Raw genomic sequence first — 20,022 nt, forward strand, 5'->3', positions numbered from 1 at the left:
ACTTTTAATCAAATCACAGCCACAAGAAACCTTCACTCTTCAAGAACTAAAAGCACTGTGGCCAAGGATTCAGAAAATGACAACAGAAATGAAACAGAATCATCTTTAAAAATTAGAAAAACATTTATTACAACAATGCAAATTTACAAACTTTTAAGATCAATGAATCATATTTCTTAAACAAAATAGTAATTCTATATGGTACATGATATACAAAAAGTTCTTTGTAACTATTACCATTACCAGTTACAAGGTACCAGATTCAATAAAATAAAACCTGAGAAGTAAAAACACTCCCTGTAACCAGAAATATTATAGAATACTAATTCAGGAAGTTGTTCAGCAGCTTATAAAGAAATAGGAAGTTGCTGACCACCTACTTGAAGAACTATTTCCTGCAGGAAAACTATAAGACGGCTGAAGAAGGCAATAATTCTCATAGTAATCAGCGAAGAATTCCTTTAAAATAAAAGCTCAACACACAATGTTGAAGAAATTGGTTTTAAAATAGTAAACTCACTAGCACAAATATTACAAACAACATACGGACTGTGCTTTTCTCAATAACTCTACAATCACACCAGAGCTCAAGTATGTGTTGGTGATAAATGTAGCTACTGCGGTACTTTCATCTTAGCACCTGCCAGGCTAAGGAAACGTCTTTACTCCAGATCTCACTGAACTACAGAGGGCTCCAGAAATAGCAGTGATTACCTGCCTATAATCCGTCAGTAGTTATACTGCACTGAAACCAGAAGATGGGCCAACTGACTCCAAAAAGTCATTCATCCGTAGTCACAAGGCAACAATTAGTTTCCAAAATCAATATTTCTAAGTTTTCAATCAAATGACATCACCTTACATGTTTGGACCATTCAGTCAGACTTCTTCATGCCAAGTATAAACCTCAATATACTACATACTTTATAACTTAAAAGTTACTTCCAATAATTATCTAAAGAGATGTATATAAAAATAATTTTAAAAAATTAAAAGATGGGGATCCCTGGGTGGCTCAGTGGTTTGGCGCCTGCCTTCGGCCCAGGGCATGATCCTGGGGTCCAGGGATCGAGTCCCGCATCCGGCTCCCTGCATGGAGCCTGCTTCTCCCTCTGCCTGTGTCTCTGCCTCTCTCTCTCTCTCTGTGTCTCATGAATAAATGAATACAATCTTAAAAAAAAATAAAAAGTTAATTAATTAAAAATACAAAGATGTATATAGTAAGATACAGTTTTTCACTGTTGAAAGGAGTGCAAAATAAGAACCTAGTTTAAGAGGATCCCTGGGTGGCTCAGTGGTTTAGCGCCTCCCTTTGGCCCAGGGTGTGATCCTGGAGTCCCAGGATGGAGTCCCGCATCAGGCACCCTGCATGGAGCCTGCTTCTCTCTCCGCCTGTGTCTCTGCGTCTCTGTCTCTGTCTCTGTCTCTCTCTCCCCACCCCCAATGAATAAATAAGTATTAAAAAAAAAGAACTAAAAGCTTTGCATATACATTAGAAAATTAAAAAAAAAAAAAGAACCTAGTTTAAATCTGCATTCTACATCTTGATGGCAACTTCCTCTTCAGACACAAGAATGCAAATATTGGTCCCAAACACAGCCTGACTTGAAAACAGCACAACCAGGGTAAAAATGAATTTGGACAATAGCAACTTGGCTCCAAAAGAAGGTTTATTTACCATCATCTCTGACCCACAGTCAGGACAGTGATCATAAGCCATTTATCTGTGCAACACACAAAAGTTGTTTATGGCAATTTATACAACCCATAACATCAGGAAAGTAGCTAACAACTACACTGGAACTTTTTGTAACTTCTCCAAATTACACATTGTTCATAAAGCTGATAGAGAATAAAAAATTTTATAAGCCCACAGTACCCATCTTCCACAAGCCAATGCTTCCACAAGCAATGTCTAGAATTCCTGACAAGCACTGACTAATCCATGATTTTGCCTCTCAGGAAAAATCCTTGCATTTCTGAAAGGTTTGATATGAGAAAATTATTTTATTTCTCTAGGAGTCCATCAAAAATCTTGAAGAACAATCATTCTGTTTTGTTTTTGGTTTTTTAAATTTTTTTTTGTTTTTCATTTGTTAAGAACCATGTTTTCTCTCCTTTTTCTCTTGCAGGTGAGCTTCTCTGCACTCCCTATAACCGCTGTTCACATGGCCACGTAATATCCCCTATCATTCCCTACAAACCCATTCAACTGGTATATTCAGGGTGGTGTGGTGTAGACATGCAGACCCTTCGTTAACCCACCTTTAACAATACCATAAAGAAACATTTCTTCTTAAAGGAAAAACCACTGGAAACTTTTTAAAATAGACATACAAAATGTTTATTTCAGGTCAAAATAACAAGATCATTCAAAATAATGAAAACATAGGTGGGAGTCCCCTGGAGCAACTATTATAGATACAGAAGACCAAGGGCACAAACTCGGCCCTGCAACCTAGTACATTTAGCTCCAGCATCGACAAAGAGAGGAGGTGAGCAGGCCATTGAGCATTTAAAATCTGCCCAGGTCAGCATGTGACCCAGCAGGAAGAGGTTCAGGAAAGGACAGCCTTTCTTTTTCCTCCCAAGGACCCAGTCTGTCTCTGTTCCTTCCCCTCAGGATGCATCCCTCCCGTGCAGCAGCTAGCTCCCTCACCAACTCTAGATGTTTGCTTGCAACAGAGGATCCCACTCACACAGATGAGTCTGCCAGACTCCTGCATACTTCCCAGCTCAGGCTCTTTATTGTTCTGCTTGAAACCTGACCCTATGAAATGGACAGCAGGACACCAGAAAAATCTTACAGGAGAGGGGGCAAAACACATAGAAACTTTTCAAAACCAAACTTTTTTCTCCGCTCTGCTCCTAACCGAGCCTGTCTGAAAACCCTACCCTACATCACAAACAAGCTACCCTGGAAGACAAATGATAAAAAATACCCACACAAAACAACAGTATTAATAATTGTATTATCTAATCGAATAAGTAAATGTTACATTTGCCTTGGGAGTAGATTGTCAAGACAGATCTCAAAAAACTTGGACTGTTTTTCACTTTGTTAATCTGATTAAACAGCAAGAAATAAGCAACTTCTTAAAAACATCACCTTCAGTCTATAATAATTACTTAAAAAAAAAAGTTTTGCATATACATAAATCCAAAGAAGCGAGATAAAAATACTTAGGTCTTACCTACAAATTCAAACTGAGAAGTAATAAAATACTATTTTGACCTTTATGAAAATTTACCATTTTGTTAAAGACAAAAAAGGCTCATAAAAATAAATAACACAATGGCCTTGTTTCTGTTTTCCCAGAGGACAATTCTGTTTTGAGGACCTGGAACCTTGAACAAAGTCTGCTACAGAGCAATAGTATAAACGTGAAAACTTGTACTTCTCTTTATATTTTGGGAAGGAAAATAACCAATCATGCCAAGCTGTAGCTAACAGGTTTGTCATCTGACAATCCCAGATACTGTAAAATCTGACTCCCAAAAGAAGGCCTACTTATTTTGTCATTCTTCTCTACAAATAAAACATTCATTTAAAAAGATGTAAGTTGCACCATACCTGTTTCCTAAGACTATGCCTGCCTTTAATTCCCACAAGTTGAAAATTTTCATAGTATTCTTTTCAGCTGTAAACTAAGCTAATTAATAGACTCGGAACAAAGTCAAAATGAGAATATCCAAATTGCCACAAAAGATTATTAAAGGACTCTGAACCAAGAATCAATCAAGCTTTCAAAATATTACCCAGGCTGAAAAAGATAATTAGGTCATATTAAACTGAAAAAAAAAAAACAAAAAACAAAAAACAAAAAAACAACCAAAAAAAAGTTCTGCTTGCGTACATACGCATATATTATGTGTATATATGTAACATAATCTTGACATAAACATGAAACATAAAAAGCAAATGACATTTTATATCCTGATACCACCTTACTGTGCTTTCCAAAATTTGTTTTCTTTAGAAAACGACCTCTCACTGTGACCGTCACTTACTTCAAGAAGTATCTCTGACCAGAGGAGGTCTTGGCCATCTCCCAGCCGGCAGGCAGAGGTACATCGTCAGGTATCTCAAAGGAGGACTGGCGGAGGTGCTGAGCACTGGGTGCAGCTGCGGGGCCGGAGCTGACTCCAGTGGGTGTCAGGGTCCCCGGGGACACGGCTCCCAGCTGCAGGGAAGCTGGAGAGGAATGAGCTCGAACATGCTGTGGGGTCAGGGCTCCCGCAGTGCCTGCATCAGTGCTGGCCTATTAGGGATATTCAAACAAAAATTTCTTAAGTTATTTTTCAAGAGGGTCCCTTTAAATTTCTTTGACAGGGTTTCATTGAAACCAAGTATCTAAGTACCAAAGGCAAAATTTAAAATCTGACAGAGGAATACAGGTTTATAGATGTGTGTTTTTAAATGGTTTATGTGTTTTTAAGTTTCACAAACATTTGTAACTTTATAGATCAGCAGTCCATCTAAGTTACTTTCTATCTGGTACACATTAGGTGCACTTTCCATATATTTTAGAGGGAAACAGTAGAAAATGAATGGAACATGGAACATTCTTACAGTACACTGGATTTTAAAACCTAATTTTTTTTAAATTTCTTTTATTTATTTATTCATGAGAGACACAGAGAGAGGCAGAGACACAGGCAGAGGGAGAAGCAGGTTTCATGCAGGGAGCCCGATGTGGGACTTGATCCCGGGTCTCCAGGATCACACCCTGAGCCAAAGGCAGACACTCAACCATTGAGCCAACCACGCATCCCTAAACCTGATTTCTGAAAGACCAAGGCAATGTGGATGTTCTTCTGAGTTCTAAAATGTCCTGGGTATCACACAACTCCAGGAACAGTGATACCCAAGGAATAAAGTAACTGTGCGTTCTCTTTTTTCAACGAGGTCTTTAGTACATAACGTCTCTTTCCCCACCAAGCCCCAAACACATGATAACTGCCATTTTTTCTCACCATGGACAAATGCCATCAATAAAGCCATCACAGAGTACACAACTCTTAATGTGTGACAGATTCAAATCAAATGTTCTTAAAAGACACCTAATGAAAACCCAAGTATGCATTCCTCCACAGATGATAAAAAATCTGCACAGTTCAACAAGAATATTCCAACAAGAATATTCACACACATTTACAACTGTAATGAAAGAAAAAAGTCTGCATCCAGACCCCAAAGGTCTCAGTGCCAGTCCAGAGTGGCTAACAAAGCAATCTGTTTTGTTATCTGTAAGATAAACAAACTCATATCTAATAGTTTGTAGACAAGAGCCTATATGCCCCACATCCGTCCTAGCCATAATCCAGCAGCTATTTAAGTTTCTCATTGGAATTAGGGTCTGATTGCTAAAATAAGAATTTCCTAGGTTGATATGGGGAAGGAGAGAATGGCTGATGCCATCAGCGGAAGCATGTGTGCCTGAAAGTCAGCCACACTGCTGAGTTTCCAATCAGAATAAATTTGAATTAGGAAATCAGCAGGAATAAAGTCAAACTTACAAATGCACAACCCTGAGTCAAGAAACTTATCAGAAACGAAGCCACAGACTATGAATAGAGCGTAAATCCATAAACTACTGGACGCAACTTCTCAAGGCTAGTTACTAGAAAAATTTTTTTTTTGTGACTTTACAGAGGCGGTTGTTTCTTGGCTTATAGATGCCACAAAATGAGATACACACACTCCTACGTGTGCTGTGGTTTCCAAGCACAGCAAGTGACGAGCGGCCTAGCTGCTCCGTGTCAGGTGCATCGAGGGTCACTGACCCCAACCGACTGCGGGAGGCCCAGGGCTCCCCTGCCCTCATGGCCCCCCTCAGGAGGTGCCCCCCCCCCTCCTTCGGCAGGTTCTCCCACATAGACTGCGGGACTCCCCCTGCCCCCTCCCTCAGGTGTCCCCTGCCCCCCCACGCACCCCTCCTCCCCCTGCAGGCCCGGGGACTCCCCCCACCCTGGTCCCCGCAGCAGGGGGCACACGACAGGAGGGAACGGTAAGGGGGCGATCGCCGCTCCCGCTGGAGTTGCGGCCTGACTGGACTGACCGCACCGCCGTGTCTGGAAAACCGATGAACTTTCGGGCAAAGTTCCTGCGCTCGGGTTCAGCGCAAAGCAAGTTCCTTCCAAAGACGGCACGCAGCGGGCGGCGGGCTCGGAGCACAGCGACAGCCGCGGACGGCGACCCCGGGGCGGGAACGCGCGGTCCTCGGGGCCACCCCCGGCCACTGCTCTGTTCCGGCCCGAGCTCCCAGCCCACCAGGGCCCGCTGCCCGCGCCGGACGCCCTCCCCGCGGCACCCCTGCAGGGGCCCCCAGGCCCCCCTCCCCCTGCCCCTCCCCCTCCCCCGGGCCCGGCCGCCCGACGCGGACCCCGACGCGGACCCCGCAGCGCCTTCCAGGAAAGCCGGGACGCCGCCCGCGGGAGGCGGCTGCGAGCCCCGGGGAGCCGGGCGGGGACCGGAGCGGAGACGGCGCGGCGGCCCCCCCGCCCTCGTCCGCGCGGTACCGCAGGGAACGACCCCGACCCCGGAGACGCCCAGACACCCCGCGGCCGCCTCGGCCCCACGCGGCCGCCGGCCGCCCCACCCCCACCCCGCCCCTCCCCGCCCCTCCCCTCCCCGCGGCGGCGCCGGGCCGAGGTGCGGGGCGCGGACGCGCGCACATTGTGCGAGCCCACGGCGGCCGCCCCCGCCCCCGCCCGCGCTCCCCTCCCCCACCCCCACCCCCACCCCCACCCCCACCTCCCGCCGTCGTCCCGGGGCCCCAGGAAGAAAGAAAGAAGAAAGAAGCTGGGCCAGTGCGCCCCCCAGGCCGCGGCCGCGCCGCCAACTCTGAGGGAAAACAATCTGGGCCCGGGACTCGGGGCGGCGCCGCCCTCCCCCCGCTCGCCCTCCCCCGCCCCCGCCCCCGCCCCCGCCCCGCCGGCCGCGGCCCCCTCCCCCGCCGCGGCCTCCCCGGCCCCCGGCCCCGGCCCCGGCCCCGGCCCCGGCCCCCCGACGGCGGTACCTGGCGGGAGTGTGCCTTGGGCTCCGGCGGCTTGAAGAAGGAGTCGGGCAGCTTCCGCAGCCGCATGGGCACCGTCTGCGGCACGTTGGCCGTCTTGGGGTTCATGACGGCGTTGAAGAGCGCCTCCAGGTCAGTCTCCGAGTCCCCCCGGACGTGCACGATCTGGTGGCCGGCGGGGGGGGCCTGCGGCGCCGCCTGCGACCCCGGAGGCGCGGGGGGCCCGGGAGCGGACGGCGGGGCCTGGCCCGGGGGAGGCGGCGCGGACGGCGGGCCCTGGGCCTGAGGCGGGGCGGCGGGCGGCGGGGGCCCGGGGTCCATGGCGCCGGGCTGCGGGGCGCGGGGCTGCGGGGCTGCGGGGCTCGGGGGCTCGGCCGCCTGGGGGGTGCGAGCGAGCGCGAGGGAGCCTGCGAGTGAGTGAGGGTGCGAGAGCCGCCCCCGCCCGCCCGCCCGCCCCGCGGCCCCCGGCGGCTCCGCGGCCCCTGCGCTCCCCGACGGTCGCGGGGCGGCGGGGCGGCCGCTCCCTCCCCCGCTGCCCGGCTTCCTCGGGGACTTCCTTCCTTCCTCCCTTTCTCTCCGGCGGCGGCGGCGGCGGCGGCGGCGGCGGCGCCCGACTGAGACGCAAACTCGCCGCCGACGCCAAAACTAAAGTTGAGAGAAGCGCCCGCCCGAGCCGCGCGCCGGCCCCGCCCCCTCGCGGCCCTTCCTGCCTCCGCGCGCCCGCCCGCCCCGGCTGCGCTCCCCCGCGGGCCGCCGCATTCCTGCGCTCTCCACGCCCGCCCCGCCCCGCCCCGCCCCGCCCCCCGCCGCACGTGACCCGGCCGCCGGCGCGCGCAGCCACCGTGGGGGGGTCCAGGTGCGGTGTGGGGGCGGCCGGGGACCGCGCTGTACCCCCTGCGTCCCGGCGGGGGCGGGGAAGGGGACCTCGAGCTCTGCCCTCGCCGCCCCGGGACTCCCTACGAGGAAAACTGGCGGCTTGCAAAACTCTTTAACTTTGGTTTGGTTTGGTTTGGTTTGGTTTTGTTTTGCCCTGGAGTTCGTCACAGTCCGAGCTCCTCCGCTGCTGGAAGGAATCCCTGCTGAACGCGGAGACCCTGCCTCCTGCCTCCCCTCCCCCCCCCCCCCCCCCCCCCGCGTGGCTCTGCTCCCCGACCCGTGCTTAGGGGCCCAAATCACGCGGGAGCTACGCAATAAGGTTTTTATTTTTTAAGGTTTTATTTGAAAGAGAGTGCGAGCGCGAGCGAGCTTGGGGCAAAGGGTCAGAGGGAGAAGCAGGGAGCCCCACGCATGGTTCCACCTCAGGACCCCCCACCACAGGTGCTCCTGGAAATTTGCTCTTAAATGCGTGCATTCCGATATTTTCTAAAAAGTAGCTTTCTTGATGCGTGGTTCCGGAGCCATGTGGCTGGTCCGTCTATACGGTGCCGCAAGTTCAGTCAACCTCCCTGTTGTGCAAAGTTGCTCAGACTGTGAAGCCTGCAGCTTAGCCCATGCTCCAGAAATCCAGCTTTTTAAAGAATTTGCCTGCAATGCAAGGAAAGCAGATGTATAAGGGTTGAGCAAGAAGAAGTCTGAGCAAGACGATAATCTGTTCCTCCAGCCAGGACTGGCCCAGGAGGGTTCGGAGCAGGGGTCTGGGCCGATGTGCAGGGCAGGGCAGGGCCTGCAGGACAGGCTGCCGGCTCTCCAGTGCTAAGGCAGGACTGGAACCCGCTGCCCTGCACCCCACTGTCCTCCAGAAGGCTCTGTGGGTCCCTGAGGCCCTGACTGCCACCTGGGCTTCTCTGCAGCCCGTGCCCCAAATGTCCCGGCCATGTAGCCACAAACTTGTCTGGAACTACAGAAATGTGAGTTCAGGTCCCAGCTCCACCATTTACTGGTTGTGAGACGTTGGGCATGTTACCGGTTTGCTGTTCTTTAATTTCTTTCGTGTTGAGGTTGGGGTAATAACACCTGCTTTATGTGTTGAGGCCTTCTGTGAGCCGGTGGGCACTCAGCCCAGCTGTGGGCTCACAGTGAGTTCTGCATACATGTCTGTGACCGCCACATGTTGTGACACAGCCTCTCCTTTGCAGAAACCCCCTGGGGGACCCTCCTGGCAGTCCCTTCCTCTCTTGTCCAATTGTCCATCCACACAAAGCCGCCAGGCCAAAAGTGTGCATTAAAAATGTCAACTGGGGAAAAAAAAAAAAAAAAAAAAAACCTTTTTAAGAACCAAAGTGCTGGAAAGCCCAGGACTTGAGTGGAATCTTACTGCGAGGAACGAGGAATGCTGTCATTCCAGGGCTGAGGGTACAGCAGACCTTGCTTTGTTCAGTATTGTTACACCTGTTATTCAATGCAGAATAAAATTAGTTTTCTGAGTGGACTGGAAGACTGGATGATTCCATGTCCTACAAGTATGTCTGTAGCAGCACCCAAGATTTTGTAATTTACTGTTTCTTACCTATACAATTTCGGCCACAGGTTAGTAAAGGATAGAACATGTACTCAACACTTTGTCGCCTCTCTCCCCATCCCTGCTTCTGGAGCAGTGGCCGCTTTAAGACCCCTTGAGACACAAGTCTCCTTACAAACACCCTTATTTCAGTCTCTCTCTGGACGGTGTTCTCAGCGCCACTGTCACAACGACATGCACTCCGCTATGGTGGGGCCTCCTCTCACCTGAGCCACCAGCTACCTGTGTCCATCCTCATCACATCCAGTCTCTGCTGGGCTACTCTCCTAGTGGCCATTTGGCTCCCTGGTTTCCTTACTCACACCTCACCAGGCATTCATCTCTCACTTTTCCACCAGCCAATCACTCCCTTTGTTTCTACTTCTTTCTAGTTCGGCTTAGAATTCATGACTCCGGGTGCCCAGGTGGTGCACTCGGTTGAGCAACTGACTCTTGGTTTCAGCTTAGGTCCTGATCTCAGGGTTGCAATGTCCAGCCCCACCTGCTCCACGCTCAGCGGGGAGTCTGCATGGGATTCTCTCTCTCTCTCTCTCTCTCTCTCTCTCTCCCTGCTCATGTGCACTTATGCTCTCTCTTAGATAAATAAAATCTTTAAAAAAAATATCATAACTCACTGCTTCAACCTGTCATCATCCTCTTTGCCTTCAATACCATGCCTTGTGTATTTCCTCCAACTGCATCTGTAAAACTGGATGAATTGGGTTGTCTGTCTTTTCCATTCCAATACCTAAGGCTTACAGGGGACCAGGCCCCACATTCATTAAAAGTTTCAATCGAAGATTTGACGTTTTGTGCAAGTGAGGTTATACCATCATCCCAGAGGTGTACCTTCACGATTGCAAGGAGGCATTCTTTGTACAGCTCTAAACTTTGTCCTATTACCCAGCGACACTATCTGCGTTAGTGCAGTAGGAATCAATATTTAAGGTAAGCTCCGTAATCATCTGGTATACCTGTGGGTACAGTTATATTGGACTGTAATCACTGCGTTAAAAGTATTTGCTAAATGTAAACATTGGAAACGTACCCTGTTTTTGTCACTCTCTCTTGGTATTCACCATGCCTAGATAGACTAACGGCTTAGAAAGAGGAAGTGTCCAACCCTTTCCCTGCCCCTGGAACTAGGCTACACCCATGTTCCTAGGGAGGACAGGGAATCTTGCCCGTGGGAGGATCGGTGTCACTCCATATTTATGGTCTCTGATCATGTTTCCTTGTATCCGCAGTCAGCGTCTCTCTTTTTTGTTTAAAGATTTTATGTTTAAGTAACCTCTACACCCAACGCGGGGCTCAGACTCACGACCCCAGGACCAAGAGCCCCACGTTCTACCCACTAAGCCACACAGTAGGCTTCTCGTTCCTGTGAGCCAGCCAGCTGTTGCAGGTGCTAACACTGTCCTCATGTGGATTCACTGTCCCCTACTCCAGAAGGTCACATCTTCTGACATAGGAATGCCACCGTGCACAAAAGGCCTGAACATCTTGCTCGGAACCCACAGAGACAGGTGGCCACCTCATAAGCACGTCCCTCCCCAGGCTCGTGGTTTGGAAGAGCAGCCCACAGGCCAGTTCTTTACTTCTTCCCCTTTCGATCCTTTGCCCTTTGACACCCCCACCTCCTTCACTCCGGCCATGCACTTATCCCATCTGTCCACAGCCATGTCCTTGAATCCAGCACCTGGCAAGTGGCATTGTGGTCCTCCCGTGGCCTGGCTGCGCTTCCACCTCACTTCCCCTCGCCATTTGCCGAGCTTCAGGATAATGTTCCACTTCTGTTGTCCACTCTGACGTTGCAGTGAGCTCAGCAGCATGTCCATGTGGTCACTGTGCAGTGCCCTCATGGGTCACACAGACCACTAGTGGGGCACATGGGCCTGAGGCCTGCAGTCATTGCTTCCATCCCTGGCCCTGTCTCACCACTCACCCACCCCACTCCACCTGCCAGCACCCTGGACCACTTGTGGTTCCCTTCTTGCCCTTTGGCCACCCAGGACATTCCTCCTGCTGCCTGGATCCCCTTCTTCCTGCTTTTCCCTGCTCTCCCTTGGCTCTCTGCTTCTTGCTGGCCTCTACCTTCCAGGCAGAGAGGCTGGCTTCTCTGGGTACTCCCACAGTCTGCATGCTGCCTCCATCACGGCACTGACCATGGCTGGTCCTCATGTGTCTATGTGCCCAGCCTCTCTGGGGGCCTCTGCACCAGCATCTCCTACCTCTGCACCTCCAGCCAGCAACGCTTAACCATAGGTGCTCAGCAAACACAGGAAAGAGGGAGCTGATAGACACACGGAGGGATCCCCGAGCCCCAGAGTAGAGCTGTGGCTTCAAGTCTCAAGCAACTAACGTGCCATCGTGATCTCTTTTCTGAACACTGTCCACCGGCCGTATAGATGTCTCTCCATCCTCTGCCTTCACAACATGCAGTGAATGCTAATGAACGGCCTGGATTTTCAGATGTTCTTGGTGAAATCAAAGTAACAGTTAACAATATGCCAGTCACTGTGCTCAGTGCTTTATGTGGGGTTTCTCATTTAATCCTTATAATACCCCTTTCAATTAAAAATTAAATAAAAAACCTCTCGTAGATGAAGAAACATGCAGAGAGAAGTTAAATAACTTGCCCAAAGTTGTACTGCTCGTCAGGGGATCTGCGACTGAATCTACATTTCTGATTCCAGAGCTCCCACTCTCCACCGGAAATATTGTGTTTAATTTCAGGCAGTTCAGAAGGGTTCTTGACAAATGTGTGCTCGCAGACTGATAAAGGGCTGTGGGAACCCTGTCATTACAGAAAAGTTGGCCAATCGGTGGTTAAGGGCGATACGGTCTCAATGTTGAACGTTAACCTGAGCTGCTCAGTGAGGCACCTGCCTTCAGCTCAGGTCATGACCTTGGGGTCCTGGGATCCAACCCCACGTCAGGGTCTGCACTCAGTGGGGCATCAGCTTGCCCCTTTGCTTCCCCCCACCCCATTTGTGTGTGCTGTCTCAGATAAATAAAATCTAAAAAACAATGTTAAGGACAAAGCTGGGTTGATCACTGGGAAGTCAGATTGAAAATGTGAAGACACAGATTCTCTCATTCCAAAGGAGGAGTTGTTAAGGAAAAACAACCCTGTGTGCTCAGAGCTTGGGCTTCTCTTCTATCGCTGGGTCTCACTGCCGGTTCTGCCGGTGCTGCCACTATACCTGGCATGGAGCAGATGCAGATCCAAGGACACGGTTGTGCCCATCTTGCAGAGCCAGTGACATGCCAGGCCGGGCAGGAATTGGCATATTAATGCCTATTTCACAGGATGCTAATGAGGAGTACACAAAATAACAAGTATGAATGAGTTTTTATTATGGCATCAAGAGGATTAAGAATCCCAGGATTAGGGGCACCTGGCAGGCTCAGGCATGGAGCAGGTGACTTCTTATGTCAGGGTCCTGAGTTCGAGTCCCACACCAGGCATGTGGAGCCTATGTAAGAAAAGTCATTTAAATCAGATTTCTTTTATTCTACAACCTAGCTGAATTTATCCACATGGGAGAAATTAAAGTTAGTCCTGAGAGTTGGGCATGAAGAATTTTGGAGTCCAAAGCCCTCCAAGCTCAGGGCAGACCCCGGAGGGATATGTCCCAGACACCCTGGAGAGCCTTTCCAGAGCCTGCATTGTCCACATCCCAGCTTGAGTGGAGGAGCTACCGGAGCTCATCATTTACTACGCTTTACTAAGTTATGCTAAAAATGGAAAGATGACTTCTAACAATACTAAGTATATTATACTCCCTATCGATGGTTCTCAAGGTGTGGTCCCCAAACCAGCAGCATCAGCATCACTGAAAGTTTGTTAAGACATGTAAATCCTCAAGCCATAAACCAGACCTACTGAGACTCTGGAGGGGGGCCCAGCAATCGGTTTTAACAAGCCCTCTAATGAGACCTAACAAGGTTCTCATTCATATTAATGTTCGAGGACCACTATATTATACTCTACATTCTGTTTTTATTCTATAAGTAACAAGTATGCTTTGCAAATATGCAAGTAAATGTCTTCATCATTTTAGAGATAAGTATCCCCTTCATCTTATTATTTTTTCTATAAATATCAATATCTAGCATATAATATGCATTTGATAATTGGAAAAAATCATGTTGTAAAGGATCTCAAAAAAGTGATGTCTTGAATCTTACCTGAAAGCTGATAATTAATCCTATCTTATTTTTTTAGTCCTATCTTAAAAGATCCATTAAGTGATGATTCCAATTTGCTTATAGTTTTAACATTCCATGACTATTGTTTCGACTATGCATATTTTCAGCATGATAGGTAGCACAAGAAATGTTTTAAAAACTATTAAAAACTAAATTTCTTTTGAGAATTTGATATGCAAACTCTCTGAAAGTGCCTCCATATCTAAGTCACCATCAACATGGAGTTTCTAGTATTTTGGTAAATGGAGAACATCTGGACACCATCTCTAATAGCTGTTTGTACACTTGAATACAATTTGTGAGTCTTCCCTCTGTCTTTTTTTAAAACAATCCCAGTTCCTCAACCTTTACTCGGTGTCTTGTCTCTCTCATCAACTTGTTCACCATCAGACAGGCTCCTGTGTCCTCTCCAGGTAATGTCACAATATGGTAAATGTGCTACACTGTCCAAAACATCATCTATACATCATCAACATATTTGAAGATCATTATTTACATACTTATTTTGTATCACTTACATATTTACATATTTATGTACTTTAGGTGTAAAAGTGTAAACATTTGTTTTTTTAAGATTTTATTTATTTATTTATGAGAGACACACAGAGAGAGGCAGAGACATAGGCAGAGAAAGAAGCAGGCTCCACACAGGGAGCCCAATGTGAGACTAGATCCCAGGACCCTGGGATCACAACCTGAGCTGAAGGCAGACACTCCACCACTGAGCCACCCAGGCATCCCTAAAAGTGTAAAATTTAACATTATTTTTTTTAAAGATTTTATTTATTTATTCATGAGAGACACACACACAGAGAGGCAGAGACACAGGCAGAGGGAGAAGCAGGCTCCATGCAAGGAGCCTGATGTGGGACTCGATCCGGGTCTTCAGGATCACACCCTGGGCTGCAGGCAGCGCTAAACCGCTGCGCCACCGGGGCTGCCCTTAACATTCTTTAAAAATATTTTGTTTTTGGAAGTCAAAGTCTGAACTCTTAAAATGTGTGCACGAATTTGTTGTGTTGAACTGGAGTAGCAGCATTTTGAACTAAAAGCCAGAGATGGCTTAGCCCAACCAGGTCTCCTCTTCTACACAAGAATCTGATGTCATGAGAGACCTGCACCGTCCCATATGGAGGCCCCAACCACTTACCACTTATTCCCTGGAACACACAGTTCCTCAAGCACACTAGCCATGCTTCCAGCACTCATAGGTGCACATGTGGCAAGTAGCTTTGGGCCGACATGGCACACATCTGGAACATTCCCCGTATTGCAGAAAGTTCTGTTGGGCAGCACTGGGCCAAAGCATATAGCTCTTCAGGGACAGAGCTAGACTTTCCATTTCCTGGTCCAGACATATCCCACCATACTACTATCTTTTTTAAAAAATACAATAGATGATTTATCCTACCTACGACATTTATTAGGTTCCTGTACAAAGCATAGTGCTAGGCATGGATCTTGACCCCAAGGTTTTAAAGACAATTACTTCAGGTGAGGCTGCTGCCCGTCTAGAACATGGCAGGTGTTTAGTTACATCTTTCTGGCTTTGGCTGTTGATTGCATATGCGTGTGTAACTTTGCAGAAATATCTCCAGTCCTTTGACTTCCCGGAGACGTCAGACGCCACTCAGCATACACCTCAATTCCCGCAGCTAGTTCCAGGCTGTTCTCCCAGGCCCCAGCCTGCCTTTCTTGCTCCCATCCATCGTTTGGAATCTACACCCTTTCCCTTGTGCTCTCCCACTCGAAACTCTAGCGTATCGCATGCTAACAATAACCATGATAATATCAACGACTTAGATTTATGTTGTTTTCACTTGCACGCATATTACCCTTTTTCTTTCTTTCTTTTTTAAGTAAGCTCTTTGCCCAGCATGTGCTTGAACTCACATGAGATCAAGAGTTGCACGCCTACAGACTGAGCCAGCCAGGTGCCCCCACTTATCCCATTCCTTTCTTTTTTCTTTTCTTTTCTTTCTTTGTTTCTTTGTTTCTTTCTTTCTTTGTTTCTTTCTTTCTTTCTTTCTTTCTTTCTCTTTCTTTCTCTCTTTTTCTTTCTTTTTTCTTTCTTTCTTTTTCTTTCATAATACCTTTATTTATTTATTTATTTATTTATTTATTTTATTTTTTAAAGATTTTATTTATTCACAAGAGGCACAGAGACAGGCGCAGGCCCCATGCAGGAAGCCCGACGTGGAACTCGATCCCGGGACTCCAGTATCATAACCTGGGCCGAAGGCAGCGCTAAACCGCTGAGCCACCCAGGCTGCCCTATTTATTTTAAAGTAAACTCCACACTCAACATGAGGCTTGAACTCATGACCCCAGATTGAGTCGTTGTCTGTATGACTGAGCCCCTTACCATTTCATTTAATTCTCATCTTTCTTTCCAGATTTCAAGACCTTCAATCAACTGTTGTCCTTTTATTTCATAATAAACATTTTAAGGAGATTTGTTCTGGAAGTTCTAAAACCTGGAACCTGAGAATCATCCTTGACTTCTCTAATCTGCATTTGCGGCCTTCAACTCAATCGATTAAGTAATGTTGGTTCCGGGTCCTAAAACCCACCTGGAATACATGCACTTCCCTCTGCAGACTACTCACCCACACTTCTCGTAACCAAGCAATACAGAGTGTGATAACCAAAATTAATTTTCCCACAGCCCTGGAAGTCAGAAGTCCAACCTCAAGGTGTCAGCAACATTGGCTTCTCCTGAGGTTTCCCTCAGCGTGGAGATGGCAGCTCTCTGGTTCTGTCTGGGTCTCTGTCCTACTCTTATCAGGACATCGGTCAGACTGGATAAAGGTCCACCAATAGGACCTCATCTTCCTGTAATTACCTCTTTAAGGCCTCATCTCCTAATGCAGTCACATTTTGAGGTACTTCAACATATGAGTTCTGGGGAGGACACAATTCAGCCCATCGTGCTGCATCTTCACAGAAGCCATCTATGCCCAAATTGCCCTCCTGTCTCACTAGATGGGGATAGTTTCTTCATCTTCTCACTCCACCTACTATAAGGTAGCCACAATGCTTTTTCCATCTTTTAAAGCCTTTGAAGGACACCTGGGTGGCTCATCGGTTGAGCATCTGCCTTTGGCTCAGGGTGTGATCCCAGAGTCCCGGGATCGAGTTCCACATTGGGCTTCCTGCATGAGGCCTGCTTCTCCTCCCTCTGCCTGTGTCTCTGCCTCTCTCTCTCTCTCTCTCTCTCTCTCTGTCTTTCATAAACAAATAAAATCTTAAAAAAATGAAATAAAGCCTTTGAGTGGTTCCCTGTTGCACGACCATTATGGTCTGACCTCATTTCATTGACTTATAAGATGTGTGTGAGCCATTTCCCCAACTTCAACTCCTGCCGTTCCTTCGTGCCTCCTTTGCGCCATTGTGACGTCTGGCAGCTCCTGGAACACACGAAACTCATCTCCCATCTCAGGCCCTGTGCACATGCTGTTTTCCTGAAAACATTCATATGCTTACGTCTCAGTTCAAATGTTACCGCCTCAGAGGCGTCTTCTCAGACTAAGCACTCTTTTTTCAAAAAAAATTTATTTATTTTTTAAGCGAGCTCTATGCCCACATGGGGCTCAAACATGTGATCCCAAAATCAAGAGTCCCATGCTCCACCGACTGAGCCAGCCAGGTACCCCTCAGACTAAGCACTTTTTGATTTATTTCCTAGAAAAATCGTAATTTATAATTACTTTATGTATTTTATATTTTTATCAGTAGACTATATGTTTTTCAGAAACAGTGGTTTTGCATTTTGTTCACAGTGTCCCCAGGACTCAAACTATGCCTAGCATCCAGCAGACATTGGCTGTTTGGTCTAGTCTCTGGCCGCTCCCTAGAGCACCATGGTCCCATTTGTCCCCCAGCAGCGCCATTACAGTAGAAACCACTCTGCCCCCTGGGCGGTACTGCTCATCCCGGGCCTTGTTCCCTAACTGGAGGTCTGTACCCCTCCATCCGACACCTGTTCCACCTGTCCCCCCACCACCACTCCCTTCTGGAAACCACCAATTTCTTCTCTGCATTTATGAACCCGCTTCTGGTTTTTTGTTTGTTTGTTAGATTCCACAATAAGTGATATTGTATGTTACATCTTTCTCTGACTTATTTCACTGAACACAATACCCTCTAGTTCCCTTTAGTAGTTGCAGGACTGTCATTTATTATTTTTTTTAAAGATTTTATTTTTAAATACTCTCTTCATGGGGCTGGAACTCATAACTCTAAGGTCATTTAACCTGACCGTCATTTCTTTTAAAATGTTCAATTCCCTTTCATTATCAACCAGCCTCTCCTGGTTCCCTTGGAGCTTCACTGGTGTGTTTAACCTTATAGGTGTGAGGTACATTGAGGCAGAATAACTGTTTCATTGTACAATATGTTTTGGGAATACATATTGGATCAAGAATTTAGTTGAATAAAAGTTTATATTGTCATAGCTGGTTTCCCTTGACCATTTCTCTCACACACCTTTCTAGTGACAAAAAAGGTAAGAAAAATAATTCAGATTCCTAGTGCTGGCTAAGGCCAAGTGACATATTTTTACTCTAAAAAAATGCACCCAAAGCAAACCACCTTAATTAAACCCAGTTTGGCCTGCCTATCTCCGTGACCTTTAAACTTTGTGCCAGGTCAGGACACTGAGGGTGTCAGATACAGTGGCTGCTGGTCTGCCAGTTGGACACCGCTAACTGTGGCCTCACTGTGGCCTTTTGTGCCAATTAATGCAGATTTTACTGGAAGACCCCGTGTGTCCCTGTTATTCTTTGTTCTATTGTTTGTATCTTCTCTGACAGCAGGGCACTGGTTCCCAGCTGTGGGGTTCCCCACAATCATCAGTATACATGGTTGAGGAAATACACAAAATAATGTTCTACCTCATACAAAAAGTGAGAGCAATGAAAATAATACCATTCAAGTTCATCAGACTGAAAAACATGAAAATCTGTGGATGTGTCAGGTCTCTGACTAAACTTCAGGTTTCTGGAGAGTAATTGGGTGTTTCTTTTCACATCTCACTGCACCTGGCACTGCTGCGGGCGCTAGAGCGCAGACTCTCCAATGTGCAAATGTCATCTGATTTGCTGCCTAGCACAGAGCAGGCAATCCACAAACACTGGTGGAGCATGGACAATCCTTGCTGGTCCGCTGGCCAAGGAGAAGCCTGCAGCCCATGTCAGAGCCGTCATAGATTCTAAGAGCTGTAACCACCACAGTGGGTTGACATGGGGTTGGAACAGGAAGCATGGGCAGGACAAGGGAGTTCCCCTCCCCAACCACAGCTTCCTACCACAGCTCCCACTTCCCAGTCCTTGTACCTCAAATACTCAACATGTCATAATTCACCCCATTGCTGACTTTTCGGGGCCATATTTGATTTTTTCTGGTGCGCATTCCATTGTCGTATCCTTTGTGATGCCCGGAAAGGTTTCCCTTGCTTGTCATGCAGATGGGCCGATTCTATGCTTTGACAAGTACAATGATCTTCTACTCGATCTCTAGACTTTGGACTTTCTTCACCCCAATTCATCACTGCCAGGCTAATCTTCTTAGAACACCACTTTGATGATGCCCTGCCGCAAAGTCTTCCATGATGGCTACGCATCACCTACTAAAAAGATTTACATTTCTCACCTTTGTGGTCACAGCCCTGTGAGCAGGTCCATCAATCTGTCTCCTCTGCATTAGTGCCCAGGACTCCTGGACAGAACTCCTCAGCTCCCACCAGCCAGTGCAGTCATGTACCCTGGAGCCACCTGGTCATTCATCCCTCCTGGGACCCCAGTGTCCCAAGTTCTCTGGTCTTCAGACTGAGGCCCCTTAGAATTGTCCAGATTATACTCCTGCCACCTTCTTCCCTTAAGTAATTTTCAGAATTTCTGAAGAATGCTCTCAAGTCCCAGAAAATGATTCTGTTGTCACCAGTCCCCACTGTCAGTTTCTCACTCCAGAGAAACCCCATCCCTTTGCTGGTCGCAGGTAGCAGCGGGCAGTTCTAGCACCAGCTGCCGGAGTTGCTGCCATCCGGGACAGTTCTGGCCTAATAGCATGGCTGCGTCCAGAGTAGAACAGTGTACAGCAGGACCACAGGCTGGCTGTGGCTGACCCTCATGTAAGGATGCTCCCCACCCTCCTTATCCACCTCCCCCGCCCCTCTGCACACCTGCAGTCACGCTTCGAGGGCCACCTTCTCTCCTTCAATCAACAGATACTGAGGGTCAGGCACTGCACTACACAGGGGAGATGTGGGGGTGAGGCACAGAGATACGGGTCGTCTTCCTGATAGACATCACATGATTACAGATAGACCAGTGAGCAATAATTCTAAGTGTG

General features: G+C 47.9%; 1 protein-coding gene across 13 annotated transcripts in view; it reads right to left on the reverse strand.

Annotated features, from left to right (window-relative positions):
* YAP1 (Yes1 associated transcriptional regulator) overlaps window positions 1-7,716 on the reverse strand; it is a 105,265-nt gene extending 97,549 nt beyond the window's left edge. For 3 of the 13 annotated variants that reach the window (XM_049110048.1, XM_035716247.2, XM_035716244.2), the window contains exons 1-2: window positions 7,023-7,714; window positions 4,012-4,262 (exon numbers count right to left, since the gene is read on the reverse strand). In XM_049110048.1, coding sequence (XP_048966005.1) covers window positions 4,012-4,262; window positions 7,023-7,340 — 569 coding nt within the window. In that variant the 5' untranslated portion in view covers window positions 7,341-7,714. Of the gene's footprint in view, window positions 1-4,011; window positions 4,263-6,757; window positions 6,859-7,022 lie in introns of those variants that run through there. The other 10 variants (XM_025465745.2, XM_025465743.3, XM_035716248.2 and 7 more) reach the window with 6 other exon arrangements.
* Window positions 7,717-20,022: the final 12,306 nt, after the last annotated feature.

This window comes from Canis lupus, chromosome 5, assembly GCF_003254725.2.
Source record: "Canis lupus dingo isolate Sandy chromosome 5, ASM325472v2, whole genome shotgun sequence".
In the NCBI taxonomy this organism is placed as follows: domain Eukaryota; kingdom Metazoa; phylum Chordata; class Mammalia; order Carnivora; family Canidae; genus Canis; species Canis lupus.